Here is a 13,748-nt window from a genome sequence, read left to right as displayed (position 1 = left end):
ATCACGTTTCATAACACAGCGAGGCTGCTGGGTGCACGATTTATTTATTTTATTTATCTATTACTGTGAAAAATGATCAATTTAACGCAACACCTGACCACACAGGTGCCTCGTCTGGTCACCACATGGGCTTGGAAGTATGTACTGGGTGCAAAATCACTCATATTCAACCAGAATATAAGCAGCTAACCTGCCGGTATAAATCTCCCTGCACACTGGGCGGCTTTCCACGGTAATGGCAAGGCTGTAGATGCGAGGTATATCCCCCCAAATGGTAAACACCTGGGCTGGGGAATATAACAAATATCCACGACAACATACAAGTGGCACATACAGAGGAAAGTCTTTATTTTTTTCAGTTAAAAACAAATTAAAAAAGGCCGCCCTGATACGAGGTGAAACGAGTTCAGCTGGGCTGTAAAAGCGGCGGCGCTGCTCCGCGTCTCCTGTTGGCCGCTAGGTGGTGGTAGGAGTCCACTTTGTTAGGAGGAGAGCTGGGGGATTTAACCGAGGTCGTGCAGCCTGCTGCAGCCCACGTTATTTGGGAATAAAGCATTAAAGGGAAACCATGAGATGGCATTCAAAGGCAGAGCGGTCGACTCGAAGGTAAGATGGGGAAATCGTGTGCTGTGAGATTATCCGACTGTCCTGTGGATTTTCAGGCGTTTCTGTGAGCCGTGGATCGAAAGTGGGAATTATGTGCGGTTAAACAACAGAATAAGCTGGCTATGACAGGCTGTTTTATATATAATGTAAACACACACGTTAAATATGTATATCATACCTCTTATATATTATAAACCAGCAGCAGGTCGGGCTGCAGCACATAAAAGAGCCTGCCTGTCTGCCTGCTTACAGACCACGCATATCCCTCCCACTGCAGGGATCTGCGTCTATAATACTGTGAGAGTGCAATCCTCAGCTTTAGGTGGTGTTTGCTCGTGTTGCGTTATATGGAAAATATGTAGCGTTGACGGACAAGAATCTTTAAATTACGCCCCATTCTCTATCCATCCCAACAGACCGTGCTCCTCAACCTGCTGCTGTGTCTGCTCATATTTTACTCGCTTTTCTACATGATCGGGAGCGTCTGCTTTGGTGCCTTCAGGTGAGAGCCACGCACGCGCAAGGGATCGAAAGGAGGGTTTGTCTCCTATAATAACTGGAAGTATATTGATGATTATAATAAATAGCAACAAATATTCAGAATCCAAATGTCAAGATTCTGAATAAAAAAGTCAGTATTTTGACATTAATCTCTTTGAGTTCTAAAATTAATGTCAGAATTGTGAGGCTATTCTGAAATTAACCTCAGAATTTTGAGATTAATGTCAGAATTGTGAATAAAAAAGTAAATATTCTGACATTAATCTCAGAATTCTGAGATTTCTTTTTTCTCTGAATTCAAAGATTAATCTCAGAATCTGAGAAAAAAAAGTTACACCAATCACACACATCAAACAGACTACAAACTGCACTGCTATGCTATTTTTCTTTAACTACATTTAATAAGGTATTTTTTATTATCCTTTTTAAATGTATGACATTTATTGTAATAGTTTTCTGCACAGTCTCTTTAATGTATTATATTTCTTTTTATGTTTTTGTTGGTATGTTTTATTGTATTCCATTCAAACTGTTATATATTTTACTTTAATTTCTACTTATTGCATTCATAATTTTTCTGTTTGAGCTCCTTCTTTTGGGGAATTTTTAACTTATTGACCTATTTTGTTTCGCCATATCGTATTATGCTCAAGATGTTCTACTTTACTTATAGGTCATTCTGCATTATTTAAGCTATTTACTCTTAGGTTATTCTACTTATTGGTCATTTTACTTTATTTAAGGTATTTACTAACAGATCATTGTACTTATAGGTTATCCTTCTTTATTCAAGATATTCATTTAATAGATTATTCTACTCATTCTACTTTAAGATATTTACTTATAGGTTGCGCTTTAATGTTTTGTCTGCTGTAACTTTATCATATCTCTCATCTCAGGTTGGACCACTTTGATGGACTGATTCCTTTTGACTTTAAGACCGAACCTACCGAATCCAACTCCAAATACTTGGGTGAGCACACCTAATGCGTGCAATGCTGTCGACACAGAGTGGCAGCTTTATACACATAATCTATTTTCTCTTTTCTTTTTCTAGTGAACCTCCTGTCCTTGGAGCTCACCTACTTTTGCAGTGGCCTTCTGTTTGCCGCAGTGGTGAGGAGGCGGGTTTGGGACTACGCTCTCACCGTCACACTGGTGCATGTAATGATCACCAGCCTAGGTGAGCAGAAATGTATCGGTGCATCTACCCAGGTGCATGCTTGAATAACCAAATGCATTGTGTAATGACACGTTTTGTTTCCATGTTGCAGTAATGTTGGAGTTTCCTACTGTGTGGCAGTGGTGGCTGGCTTTAGGTAAGACAAACACTGCCAGCTCATCGGTTACTATCAGTCTTAACTTCATGAGGTTAGCTGTTTCAAATATGTCACTCTTCATTTTTCCCTAGGCAGTGGCTTGTTTCTGATGATTTGCAACGGTCAGTTGATTGCTTACTTCACATGCCAGAGTGAGCAGAGCTACGCCTCCTTCAGCATCTACTGACAGACTGAAAGCCACCCTCCCTGTGTCCAAACTGTTCCACAGTCTTGTGAAGTGAGGTAGAAAGGATCAGAACAGATGCTCTCCTTTTTTCTCTTTTTTTTTTGAGGGGAAGACATCCATTAGCTTCTCCACAGTGATGGGCTTTTTCTGTTCATCACTAAAATTAGACACCAAAACACCACACGTGAAGTCGGAGCTGGGGTCCAATTTGTGTTTTAGTGTTGCCAGTAGGCTGGCATCCTGTTGTTGTTTTTATCTAAACACCGCATGGAGATGCTTTCTGTATTTTGCTCTGTCACTATGCAGCAATAAAGCAGCCAGTGAAGTATTTTGAGTGCACTTGTAAGCTGTGAATGTAATGTTAGAATGAGAATTTTGCAGTACACATTGTATATTTTAATATCCTGTAAATGCAAAGTGTTGAAAAATAAATCTACTCCAAACTGTTGAGTGCTTCATATAATGCATTAAAGCAGCGAGGATGAAATAGTGACCAGCCCATTCCATCATCACGACCACATATTGAATTAACATCAATAGCCAAAAACACAAAACAAAAAACAAAACATCCAATGAAACATACAGTATGTTGCACTGTTAGCATAAAAATCTTTTTGCTCAAGTTCTTAAAAATAGACACCCACTTAAAAATTAATGATGTAAAAAAGAAACAACTGAACAACCGCGCCCCCGGAGGATTCGGTGTTGTTATGAAACCGGCTCTGCTGCCAGGTACTCCACAGGGTTCATGTAGGAGAATCCTTGGAAGGCCTCGCTGACCCCGGCCTCCTGGCACATGTCGTTCACACAGGCAGGTACAGGTTGTCGTGTAAACGCTGGGTCAATGTAACTGACATCCCAAGGACCAGCCTGAAGAGGAGAGAGGAGTGAGCCATGTTCCCTCGGTTAAAAAGAAAAGTGCGTCGAGCTCATTTCTGATTCACTCGTACCACTTTTGGGATGAAAGGGGGTCTGATTTTTCTGGCCAGGAGGTCATCCCAGTCGATAGAGGCGAAGAAGGGATGTTCCTGCAGCTCCGCCTGGAAACACAATAACAGTTAACCCTTCTGTGGCCATGTTTCATTACTGTTTCTCTTCTTTTTAGCTGGGGCACTTACAATGTCACAGCTCGCTCCTAAGCGTCTGGAGACATCTTTTTCCAATAAGCCCTCCAACAGTGAGCAGGCAGCTTTAGAGATGTCGCTGCGTAGCTGCAGAGGGCCGTGAAGGATGTTCTGAAACATTTGCAGTTTACTGCGACTATAAAATGGAGGCTGTGAGAGAGAGGGAGGGGAAGAGGGAGGTGGCTTAAGGTGAAGATGCTGATGATGTAAAGGATAGAGATCACTGCACCTGCACTCACCAGTCCACAGATCATCTCATAAGCCACCGTGCCGAGTCCCCACCAGTCCACAGCTGGGCTATATGGATGGCCGTGTAACACCTCTGGAGCAAGGTACTCCGGAGTGCCACAGAAGGTGTGCATGACCCCACCTGTGGCCACACCTTCTTTACAAAGCCCAAAGTCAGTCAGCATCACGTGGCCCTCACTGTCCAGCAGGATGTTCTCAGGTTTCAGGTCTCTGCATAAAAACAAAGAACACTGAGTCCTGCAAAATCTGACATTAGCTGTCATTTCTTTGTTAGTTTCCTTTAGCTTCACATTGCTTTTCCTCACTCTTTAATTTTTAATGTGGCGCCGGAGAACATGGTGGATTTGAGTGGGAAAATTTCATTGGGAATTCTCTGCATGAATAAATGAAGCAGGCAGAACGTGGTCAAATCAAACATGCACAAAGAAAGAGAGAGAGCACAGAGGCGAGAAAAACTTGGAAGGGTGACTATGCTGCCGCTTTTCTAATGCTGTGTTTTCACGCATATATATATATATATATATATATATATATATATATATATATATATATATATATATATATACATACCTGTAGACGATGTTAAGAGAGTGGAGGTAGCCCAGTGCTGCAGCCACCTCTGCAGCATAGAAAGCAGCTCTGGGTTCTGGAAATGACCCCTCTCTCTGCAGGTGGTAGAAAAGCTGAAAGCAAAGCAAGGAATTCAACACAACAGCAACACCTGCACTTCTACAAACTCATAGAGTACACAACAACTAAACATCTGAATGCAGAATATTTTGAAATCCTTAATCTTATACACTCACCTCCCCTCCATTGACATAGTCCAGGACAAAGTAGAGAGTGTTTGGTGTCTGGAAAGAGAAGTGGAGTCCCACCAGGAATGGATGCTGTAGTCCTTTCAGCAGTACACTCCTCTCAACCATCACATGCTTCTGCTACAGAGACAGAACACTGGATGGATGGATGGATGGATGGATGGATGGATGGATGGATGGATGGATGGATGGATGGATGGATGGATGGATGGATGGATGGATGGATGGATGGATGGATGGATGGATGGATGGATGGATGGATAGATAGATAGATAGATAGATAGATAGATAGATAGATAGATAGATAGATAGATAGATAGATAGATAGATAGATAGATAGATAGATAGATAGATAGATAGATAGATAGATAGATAGATAGATAGATAGATTACCTCTTTCCTCTTGACAATCAACTGTTTCTGGAGCACTTTCACGGCATAATAACCCCCTTGTTTTCTATGTCTTGCCAGCAGCACCTGTAAAAGTTTGAATTTTCACATTTAATCTCACAGCACCAACCTCAAACACAGCAACTTACAAGGTCAACCAAATCTGGGGAAAAAGTTCCCATCTGACCCCGTCAGCATCAGAAAAACACATTTTACAAACTGTAAAAACTACAACACAGCTGGTACATTTTTACCTATAACACAGTCAAGCTGGAGACAGTGTAGAGTAGTAAGAGTAAGTAATTCTTGTGTTTTTTGGCTTTGTTCTGGTATTAAATATTTTTGGAAGCGTGCTCATTTGTTTATTCTTAAAAATTATGACATATCTAGGTCATGTATAGTGCTCTAATTTCATCATATGAGAGGAAATATTGAGATGGTACGAGCCAGACCCACAAACACAAAACAAATAGCTGAAATTAGTGAGTGAAAAAAAAATGTCCTGGAGCTGTTGACTCATCAGATAAGAATTCAAGAGGTACGATGTCTAGAGAAAAGAAAGAAATGGACTGTGTTTATGTGTGTTTATGTGTCAGAGACAGGGCGAGGACTGAAATATTGATGTTACATGAACAAACTGCAGAGACGAGGCAATCCAGGTTGTTCGTGAGTGCATGTAGGTGTTTTCTGTTTGTTTGTAAGTAATAAAAAAATGACAGTAAAAAAAACTGCAACCAGCTGTTTTACAGCGACGAGTTAGATTTGTGACTATGTTAGAAAAGTATTTTTCCCACAGAATGGATCACGGTTGGGAAATGAGCGATTCCTAAAGCTGTAACTTGTTTTTGACCAGCCACCTCTCTGATATCATGATATGAGCACCGAATATTTGTCAGAAATTAACATCCAGGGTACCAGTGCTTGTTTGGTGCACTGATGCTTAAAGCTGGTCACTTGGAGTGGGTGTAAAACTGATTTAAAAGCAGGTTTTAACAGAGCCTAAATGTGTTTTTCTGTGCTGAGAATTCGCTGTGGATCTCTCCTCTACTGAACAACAACAAATCCTCATGTTTCAGACCAATCGGCTGTCTTAAAGGGGGGTCAGGGGGGTAGGTGCTGAGCATTTTTTTTCCCCACCTTTCCAAAGCTTCCTCTGCCGATGACTTTGAGGTAGTCGAAGTCTGATGGTTTCATCCTGGTTAATACAACAGCAGAAAACAGTTAATAATGCACGTCCGAGTACAAATAAGTCATGCATAATAATTGGATGTGAATGCATGATAAGAAATAACTCTCAGGTTGCCTCTGGTGAAGCTCATGAATGAGAAAAAAGCCTTCTGGCCACTTTATTAAGTCCAGATTGTGCATCATTGACAACATAGACGAAATATTTCCCGATGTAAAGGGAGAAAATGACTTACTGTGAGGTTTCTGTGTTTGTGGAGCTCTGAGGAAAAGACATAGAGGGACAAAACGGTCAGGAGGTCAGCTCAAGTTTCATCTTCTGTCAACACTCAGCAAAGACTTTAAAAAAAAGTCTTCTCTCTGAACTCACCAAAGTAGATTTCTCCTCCTTCCCTCTCCCCGGTTTGCTTTGTCTCTGCAGGATTTTCTCAGTGTCCAGGCTTCAATCGGGAGATCGGACACAGAATATGAGGGTTTGTTTTATGAGGTTCAACACGAAGGAAAAAAGCTGTGAAAAAATTACTGTTGCCAACTTACTGTTGGCAGAGGTGCTGGCTGGAAACAAATTTGTGCAAGAAGTCACTGAAGCCCACTTTCTTCCCCTTGAGCAGAGCTGTAGCACAGGAAGAGGGTTAGTCCCTTACATAAGAGGTCAACAGCTGTATTTACTCAGCAGAAGGTTGGTGGTCACTTTATCACCGCACTTCTCTCAAGTGATCAAACTTCTCTAATTATATGGAGACTTTCTGAACCTTTCAAGCCAAGATAAATAATTTTAACATTGTGGTATTTTATGCAGTAATGACTAATTACTCTCTTTTGGCCTCTTTAGCTTTTATCTTTATATTAGATGTTATACACGAGCTTGCTTTAAGATCACAGGTAAAGTAAAGCTTATCTTAAATATTTATATTTAATGTTCTTACCTGAGAGAAACGAGACAAGGCCTTTCATCTTGGCATAGGTCATGGGCCTTTCTTGAGACACGGTCATCTGGAAAAGAAAAGAAAAAACGACCAGCTGGTTTAACTTGAAAAATGAAAATTAAAAAAGAAAATATCTGAGGAGCAGAGCGCAGGTAGCTGCTGCTGAAGGCACACGGGTGGACTGTCCTTCTCTGAGGTGCCCTACTTGTCTCACGTCGCCCCTGACCTGCCGTTCAGTTTAAGGACCGGTGACGCAGGGGAGACGCTGAATACCAGTGAAGCTGCGTTCAAGTGCCCTCGGAGATATCCAAATTATATTACGCGTGGACAACCGTAAGTTACGACAAGCCACTGGCCAGCAGTATGTTTCATTTTTCCTCGGCAGCATCTGGGACTCTCGTTCCTGCATTAGATTGCATAAGCGTACACCAAAGCCTTTTAACGTTTAAACGGTCTGCTGACTTGTTAGAAGTCACCAGTGGAAAATATATCTGTAAGTCATTTGTAAATCATTTTTTTAACATTAGAATTCCAGTAAACCAAAAACTAAACTACAGTTTTCTTTATTATCTATTAATAGTCAATAAATTCTTAACTTTTACTAGTAAAAACAAAAATTACAGAGGTCTATAACTGTTTTTCATAATGTTTAAAGGAGATTTTCCATTTCAGATCAACAACCCCATTTCAGACGTGTCACCATTATGTCTAACAAACAAAGCGAAAGACAAACTCTGACTATAAAGTAAGCAGTGCTGTACATGTAGCTAATAGTCCCAAATGCAGTTAACTTACCACAAATTAGCCAACATGGAATTATAGCTTTATTTTGAATGAAGTTACTGATGCCTCGAATGGGTATTTTTCGCTAACAAGAAGTTAATTGTTGATATCAAGAATGGACTTTTTTAATGGCTAAAAATTAAATGTAAACCCTTTACTGAGTTGTTAATATCCACATATGTCAGCTGGTGTTACATTACATATTAATACTGCTGATGTACAAAAGTATTGGGTCATGCCTCTTAATCGCTGGATTAAATAATGCTGTGGGATTGTTTTTCTGGGGGTGAGTATCTGCTGAAGGGAAATCTTGAACGTGAACAATCCTCTGCCTCCAACTTGGTGGGAACAGTTTGGGGAGAAGGTTTTTTCCCTTCCAGCACGACTGTACCCGGGTGCTCCATAAATGAGTGGATGAGTCTGGTCTTGAAGAATATTATTCGCCCACACAGGCTGTGACCTCAACCCAAATGAATACCTTTAACATGATCCAAAGAGGAGAATGTGGTCCAGGACCAACATCAGCATCTGACCTCACAAATGCTCCTCTGAATAATGAACGTCCAAAAATTCCTCCAAACATACTCCAAAATCTTGAAAATTCTCTCACAAGAAGCTCTAAGTGTAATATGTCGGTGGCCCAGTATTTTTGTCCACATAACATGCTGTCAAAATAAGCTCCTGGCACTTGAATGCAGCACAGGGGAATCGTGCGCTCTCAGGCTGACCCTGCAGGGCCCATGTGGTGATGTCAAGGGAACTTTTTAGTAACTTGTAACATTTTTTTATGATCCCATTTACTGCTGTATGGAAGCTTCCTAAGAAATTCCAGCCACCAACATTTAGAAACCACCAGCATGTCATAGAGTGGGTGACAACACTAGTACTGCAACAGTGTTGATACTGTATTTAGAATAGGATAAATAATGGCAGTTAAACTGTGAACAAACTGGTTCATGTTACTCCAGAAGGGCTTTTACTCAGAGACATAATTTTTTATGAGAGCGGAATAGTTGCCCTCGGTTTCCTTTTCAACATATAGTAGCTCAGGGAAACTATACCCCAGTATCATGGCAGCTTTCCAACACATGGCAAGTCGGTCATTCTGTCTCGTGGCTGCTGGATGTCTGGAAAAACTGGCAAGGCCTGCTATGTCGTTAAAGAGTTTTATGCTTGTGATATCTGATCAAACCCATTTCACATTCATAGTAGCTGCTTGTTCCAGATATGATTTACATACTGAGGCTGTGTGAAATTCAAATCTTCCTGTCTGAATTACATAATCTAAATTGATATGAACACGAAATTATATAATGAATGGAAATAGCAACCAGGTGGGTCTGGCACAGGTTGTGGTAAACAAATTCTTATGGAAGAGGCAGAGAGATTAGAAAGAGATGATAGAAGAAATTTAAAAGTGAGAAATCTTTACATGGTATGCTACACTGTAGTACTTGTGAGATGATTTAATAAATCCCGCAGTGTACAGTTACCAGATGGAAAAGATCAAAAGAGTCGTGTCAGCAATGAGAATAAGAGGGTGTGAATTAAATGGGACATGAAGTTCAGATACTGAAATAACTTCGAGTTTGTCCCTCTGTCTCCAGTGTCTAAATTTGGAGCCGTGGGGTTCGGAGTAGAGCTGGTACAGGGTGTCTTGATTGCTGTTACAGAAAGTTGATCCTGGGATAGCAACAGGGGGAGATTTCCTGTGGGGTGGGGGGAGGAAGGGGAAAGCTAGAAACCCTGTCACCCCAAAGTGAACCAGTCTATGCTGGTCTGATGGACTGCCCTCAGTCTGAAACCTCTTGTCCCATCACTCTGACGGCATCGGAACTGGTCAGAGCTGGTTTTACCTTTCCAGGTCACACTGAACGCAGGTCACACATCTCAGCACTCCAAAAGCAGTCCTAAAAGTGCGTAAGCCCACAGCACAGACTCCAGATCAGCCTGCCCAACTGAACAGAGGAGGGTCTCTGTGAAGCAATGGAACCGTGAAGCCAGGTGATCATGAAACCAGATAACAAGTTAAAACAGGCATATGCCTGTAACTTGGGAATAAGTTGTGGGAGTAAGTTGTGTTTCCTAAAGTGTATTTGAGTACATTTTCCTTGGTTTTCTCCTTGGCATTTGCTCTTTAGTACAACACTGAACATCTGTTAATTTTAGGTTAAGTCAGCTTGCCACATGCTGTATGACAAATGTACCAAAAGTGGACACAATGTAAATATAAATTTACAATGAATATACATACAGTTACAGTTAGAAATTTACATCCAGTCATTGTGGTATGAATGTCATAACAACTCTGGTCTCTTAATGATTTCTTTGAACCTTGAGAAAAGAAAAGGAGAGACTGGGTTAATTTATACAAAAGGTAATGAGGGAAGTTGGAGCAGGTAGGGAACACAGCTCCAGGCAGCTAACCAAATGAGACAGGGAAGTAAAAAAACACAAACACAGAGCAGCGCTTACCAAAATAAAACAGGAGGGAAGACAACTGAATGGGGAAATGGGATTAACTTTACACAAATAAACATAGGAATAAGGAAGACAAAAATAACTAACACAACGATGAGATTGAAGGAACAGAACAGGAATGCTAACAGGAACTAATAAACCCAGAGTCCTCTATAACTAAACTAAGAACATGAGGCTAAAAGATAAGGAACCTATACTAAACATGGGGTGATCGTGGCTCAAGAGTTGGGCGTTCGCCTTGTAATCTGAAGGTTGCCGGTTCGAGCCCAGGCTTGGACAGTCTCGGTCATTGTGTCCTTTGGCAAGACTGTTGCCTACTGGTGGTGGTCAGAGGGCCTGGTGGTGCCAGTGTCCAGTAGCCTCACCTCTGTCAGTGCGTCCCAGGGTGGCTGTGGCTACAATGTAGCTTGCCATCACCTGTGTGTGTGAATGACTGGATGTGTAAAGCGCCTTGGGGTCCTTAGGGACTAGTAAGGCGCTATACAAATACAGGCCATTTACCATTTACATGAGGACATAACAAAACTTAGGCACAAGGAAATACAAAATAACACTATAACAAACTATAAAATAATAGAGAAAATGAACTTCAATAACTTTGCAAAACCGAAAAGAAAATAATGGACAAACAAAAAACTCAAAACCAAGAACCTAACGCAGAGGGACCATAATAGCTCTTCTTCCAGGGTGGAATGATTGCAAAGCTTTAATAACTTACAAGAAGCAAAAGTTGGGCCCATAAGTCTGGATTTATTTTGGATTTTCCCAAATTCACAAAGGTTCAAATTATTCACACAGGGTCAGATATATACATATACCCCCATTGTTTGACCACTCTTCTTGGCAGAATTGGTTCATTGAGTTCATTTCCTGGCACAAACCCAGCTTTTAAACGATCCACAAATTTTCAATAAGGTTGAAGTCGGGACTTTGGGAAGGCCATTTCAAAAGCTTAAAGTTAGCCCGTTTTTATCGATTCCAAAACCAGTATTGATGTGTGTTTGGGATCATTGTCCTTTAACTGTCCAAGTTTCAACAATCTATCTATTGATTTAAGGTGAAGCTGAATAATTTGAAGGCAATGCTCCTTCTTTATTATTCCAACCGCTTTGTGCAGTGCACCAGTATCACTGACAGCAAAACAGCCCCTGATCATGGTGCTACCACCACCATGCTTGACAGCTGGTACAGCGCTCATAGGTTTGAAAGCCTCACCTTTACCTCTCCAAACATGCCTCAAGGTATTATGATCAGACAGCTCAAGCTTTATCTGGTCTGACCGTTATACTTTCCTTCAGAAGGCATTTGGATGGATGGTCTATGCAGGAAGCTGAACATTTCAGTCAAGCTTGAAGGTTTAAAATTTGGAGCTTGGAATTTGGCTTGTATTTTGGTTGACATCCTCTCAGTCCATGGTGGTGTAAAACTCTCTTCACTTTGGACAGTGACGCTTGACACATCAAAATAACAATTATTTGAACTGATTGTAACTGTCCCTGAGACAGTTACAATAAAGGTGTTGGTTTTATATGTTTCTGTAATAGATTCATGTTTAATTTAATTCATTTATTTGTTGGAAAGGGTTAACATTTATTAAATGAGATAATAAAAGTGTAGCATTTATTAAATTACTTGTCTATAATATGAGGTTACAAAATAAGGGTTTGTTAAAGATGTAAAGTGCTGTAAAGTTTGTATGAGGAGGTGTTTGTAATGGTCACATGGCCAGAGTTTGGCTGAGAGCACAACCATGGCATTGTGGGTCAGAACTAGCATGGATACAGAGCTACAGATGCGGCTACAGCCACAACATTAATGTTATTCTGCATGTGGTCCAAGAGGCGCACACGTCTTCACGGTGGCTGAAAAGAATAACAGAGAGAGAAATAAACTTATGAAGACATCAGTATGAAGCGTGGCCATTCTTTGTTGGACGCCTGTAGTTACACTGATGATCCTGGAATGTGTAGATGTTTAGAAATGGCTCCAAGAGACCTTCATAACTTGTGTAAATCCATAATTCTCCTTCTTAGATCTTTGCCAAGATCCTTGAAGTTTCACATTGTTCAGAGTATTCTAGCGATGGCTGTCAAACAAATCCTTTTTTATGTTGGCAAATACAAACTAACTGTTGTAGTCAATCATGTCAATAACTAATGAGAAGTTAATAGGTCATGGGCTCATCAGCTTAAAAGATATTGTAGAACATTCAGCACCGCTTATAAAAAGATTTGAGTCTGTGTATGTATTACAGCCTGTGTATATATCTTTTGACATGTGTGGATTACAGAAAATCCGAAATTAACTGAAACATTTTTATTTTTTAACATAATTAAAGATATCGTACAATCATTCCACCCTGGAAAACAAACAAATAACATTCATGCCCATGCGTGAGACCACCTGCATGAGTTCGTTAATGTTGACTTATTAAGCTCTGCTCTACATTAGTAATCTACAGATACTGTAAACATATATATATATATATATATATATATATATATATATATATATATATATATATATATATATATATATATATATATACTGTATAATCACACTGATACTGAATATTGTATGAGGCGCTATTGGTGGAAGTCTGCCCTGAGAAAGAACATATGGTATACAATAATATGGCAAGCTTAGTTGTGCCAGTATATAGTAATAATAACTTGAGTTTAGGTAGAAGTCAGTGAGTGTTGTGGTGTTTAAGTCATGAAGTGTAATAAAAGAGGTGATGAAACATGTATCAAACATATTTAATTCATTAGTTTCGTTGACAAGGCTGCCTCATCCAACGATGAGTCATCTAGTAGCAAAGGGCTGTCAGCTAACATCAGAGGGTGTTACTGAAACAGCATGCCGCTTGTGGTCAGCAGTGTTATTGCTTTGATTTGTGTAATACTCACTGCTGGTGAACAAGCACCTGGTTGACACGCATCTCATCTCTGCCTGTTTCAGCTTACATACAGTACAAAGAACAATTAAAATCACTATGCTGGAACATTTTAAGACAGGTTTTCACACTGTGTGCCATCATTACTTTTTAAATCTCTGTCTGAAGTGGGAATTTCAAATATTTTACACTTGCATATCATTACCATCAAACACTATGACAGTTAAAGACAGTTTTGTTTTTACATGTCTCTCGGATTTGGTCAGTATCAGCTATTGGAAGT

General features: G+C 40.3%; 2 protein-coding genes across 3 annotated transcripts; one reads left to right on the top strand and one right to left on the bottom strand.

Moving 5' to 3' along the window:
- Positions 1–444: 444 nt before the first annotated feature.
- LOC113031769 (transmembrane protein 244-like) lies at positions 445–3,060 on the top strand. The gene is made up of 6 exons (XM_026184172.1): positions 445–606; positions 1,023–1,108; positions 2,007–2,080; positions 2,165–2,290; positions 2,382–2,426; positions 2,519–3,060. The coding sequence occupies exons 1-6, from the start codon at positions 574–576 to the stop codon at positions 2,611–2,613; spliced, it is 459 nt and encodes a 152-aa protein (XP_026039957.1). The 5' UTR covers positions 445–573; the 3' UTR covers positions 2,614–3,060.
- sgk2b (serum/glucocorticoid regulated kinase 2b) lies at positions 3,060–7,570 on the bottom strand. Of its 2 annotated transcripts, none has more exons than XM_026184171.1 (12): positions 7,306–7,570; positions 6,917–6,992; positions 6,750–6,819; positions 6,616–6,641; positions 6,332–6,389; positions 5,198–5,281; positions 4,793–4,921; positions 4,557–4,669; positions 3,977–4,196; positions 3,732–3,887; positions 3,564–3,653; positions 3,060–3,483 (listed from the first exon to the last, which is right to left on the bottom strand). In XM_026184171.1, the coding sequence occupies exons 1-12, from the start codon at positions 7,370–7,372 to the stop codon at positions 3,322–3,324; spliced, it is 1,251 nt and encodes a 416-aa protein (XP_026039956.1). In that variant the 5' UTR covers positions 7,373–7,570; the 3' UTR covers positions 3,060–3,321. The 2 variants fall into 2 exon arrangements, with proteins under 2 accessions (XP_026039956.1, XP_026039955.1); XM_026184170.1 differs by having other exon boundaries at positions 4,793–4,924; positions 7,306–7,569.
- Positions 7,571–13,748: the final 6,178 nt, after the last annotated feature.

The sequence above is a fragment of the Astatotilapia calliptera genome, chromosome 11 (assembly GCF_900246225.1).
Source record: "Astatotilapia calliptera chromosome 11, fAstCal1.2, whole genome shotgun sequence".
Lineage (NCBI taxonomy): Eukaryota > Metazoa > Chordata > Actinopteri > Cichliformes > Cichlidae > Astatotilapia > Astatotilapia calliptera.
This window is presented reverse-complemented; position numbering and strand designations above follow the sequence as displayed.

What these genes read in the sequence shown, in the direction of transcription:
- LOC113031769 (XM_026184172.1), top strand. Translation starts at nt 574, where the DNA reads ATGGCATTCAAAGGCAGAGCGGTCGACTCGAAG. An exon ending in GTCTGCTTTGGTGCCTTCAG is followed by an intron (nt 1,109 to 2,006) that starts GTGAGAGCCACG and finishes CTCTCATCTCAG; the next exon opens with GTTGGACCACTTTGATGGAC. An exon ending in GCAGTGGTGGCTGGCTTTAG is followed by an intron (nt 2,427 to 2,518) that starts GTAAGACAAACA and finishes ATTTTTCCCTAG; the next exon opens with GCAGTGGCTTGTTTCTGATG.
- sgk2b (XM_026184170.1), bottom strand. Translation starts at nt 7,372, where the DNA reads ATGACCGTGTCTCAAGAAAGGCCCATGACCTATGCCAAGATGAAAGGC. An exon ending in TCTCTTAACATCGTCTACAG is followed by an intron (nt 4,197 to 4,556) that starts GTATGTATATAT and finishes GTTTTTATGCAG; the next exon opens with AGACCTGAAACCTGAGAACA. An exon ending in ATGAGATGATCTGTGGACTG is followed by an intron (nt 3,888 to 3,976) that starts GTGAGTGCAGGT and finishes TCTCTCTCACAG; the next exon opens with CCTCCATTTTATAGTCGCAG.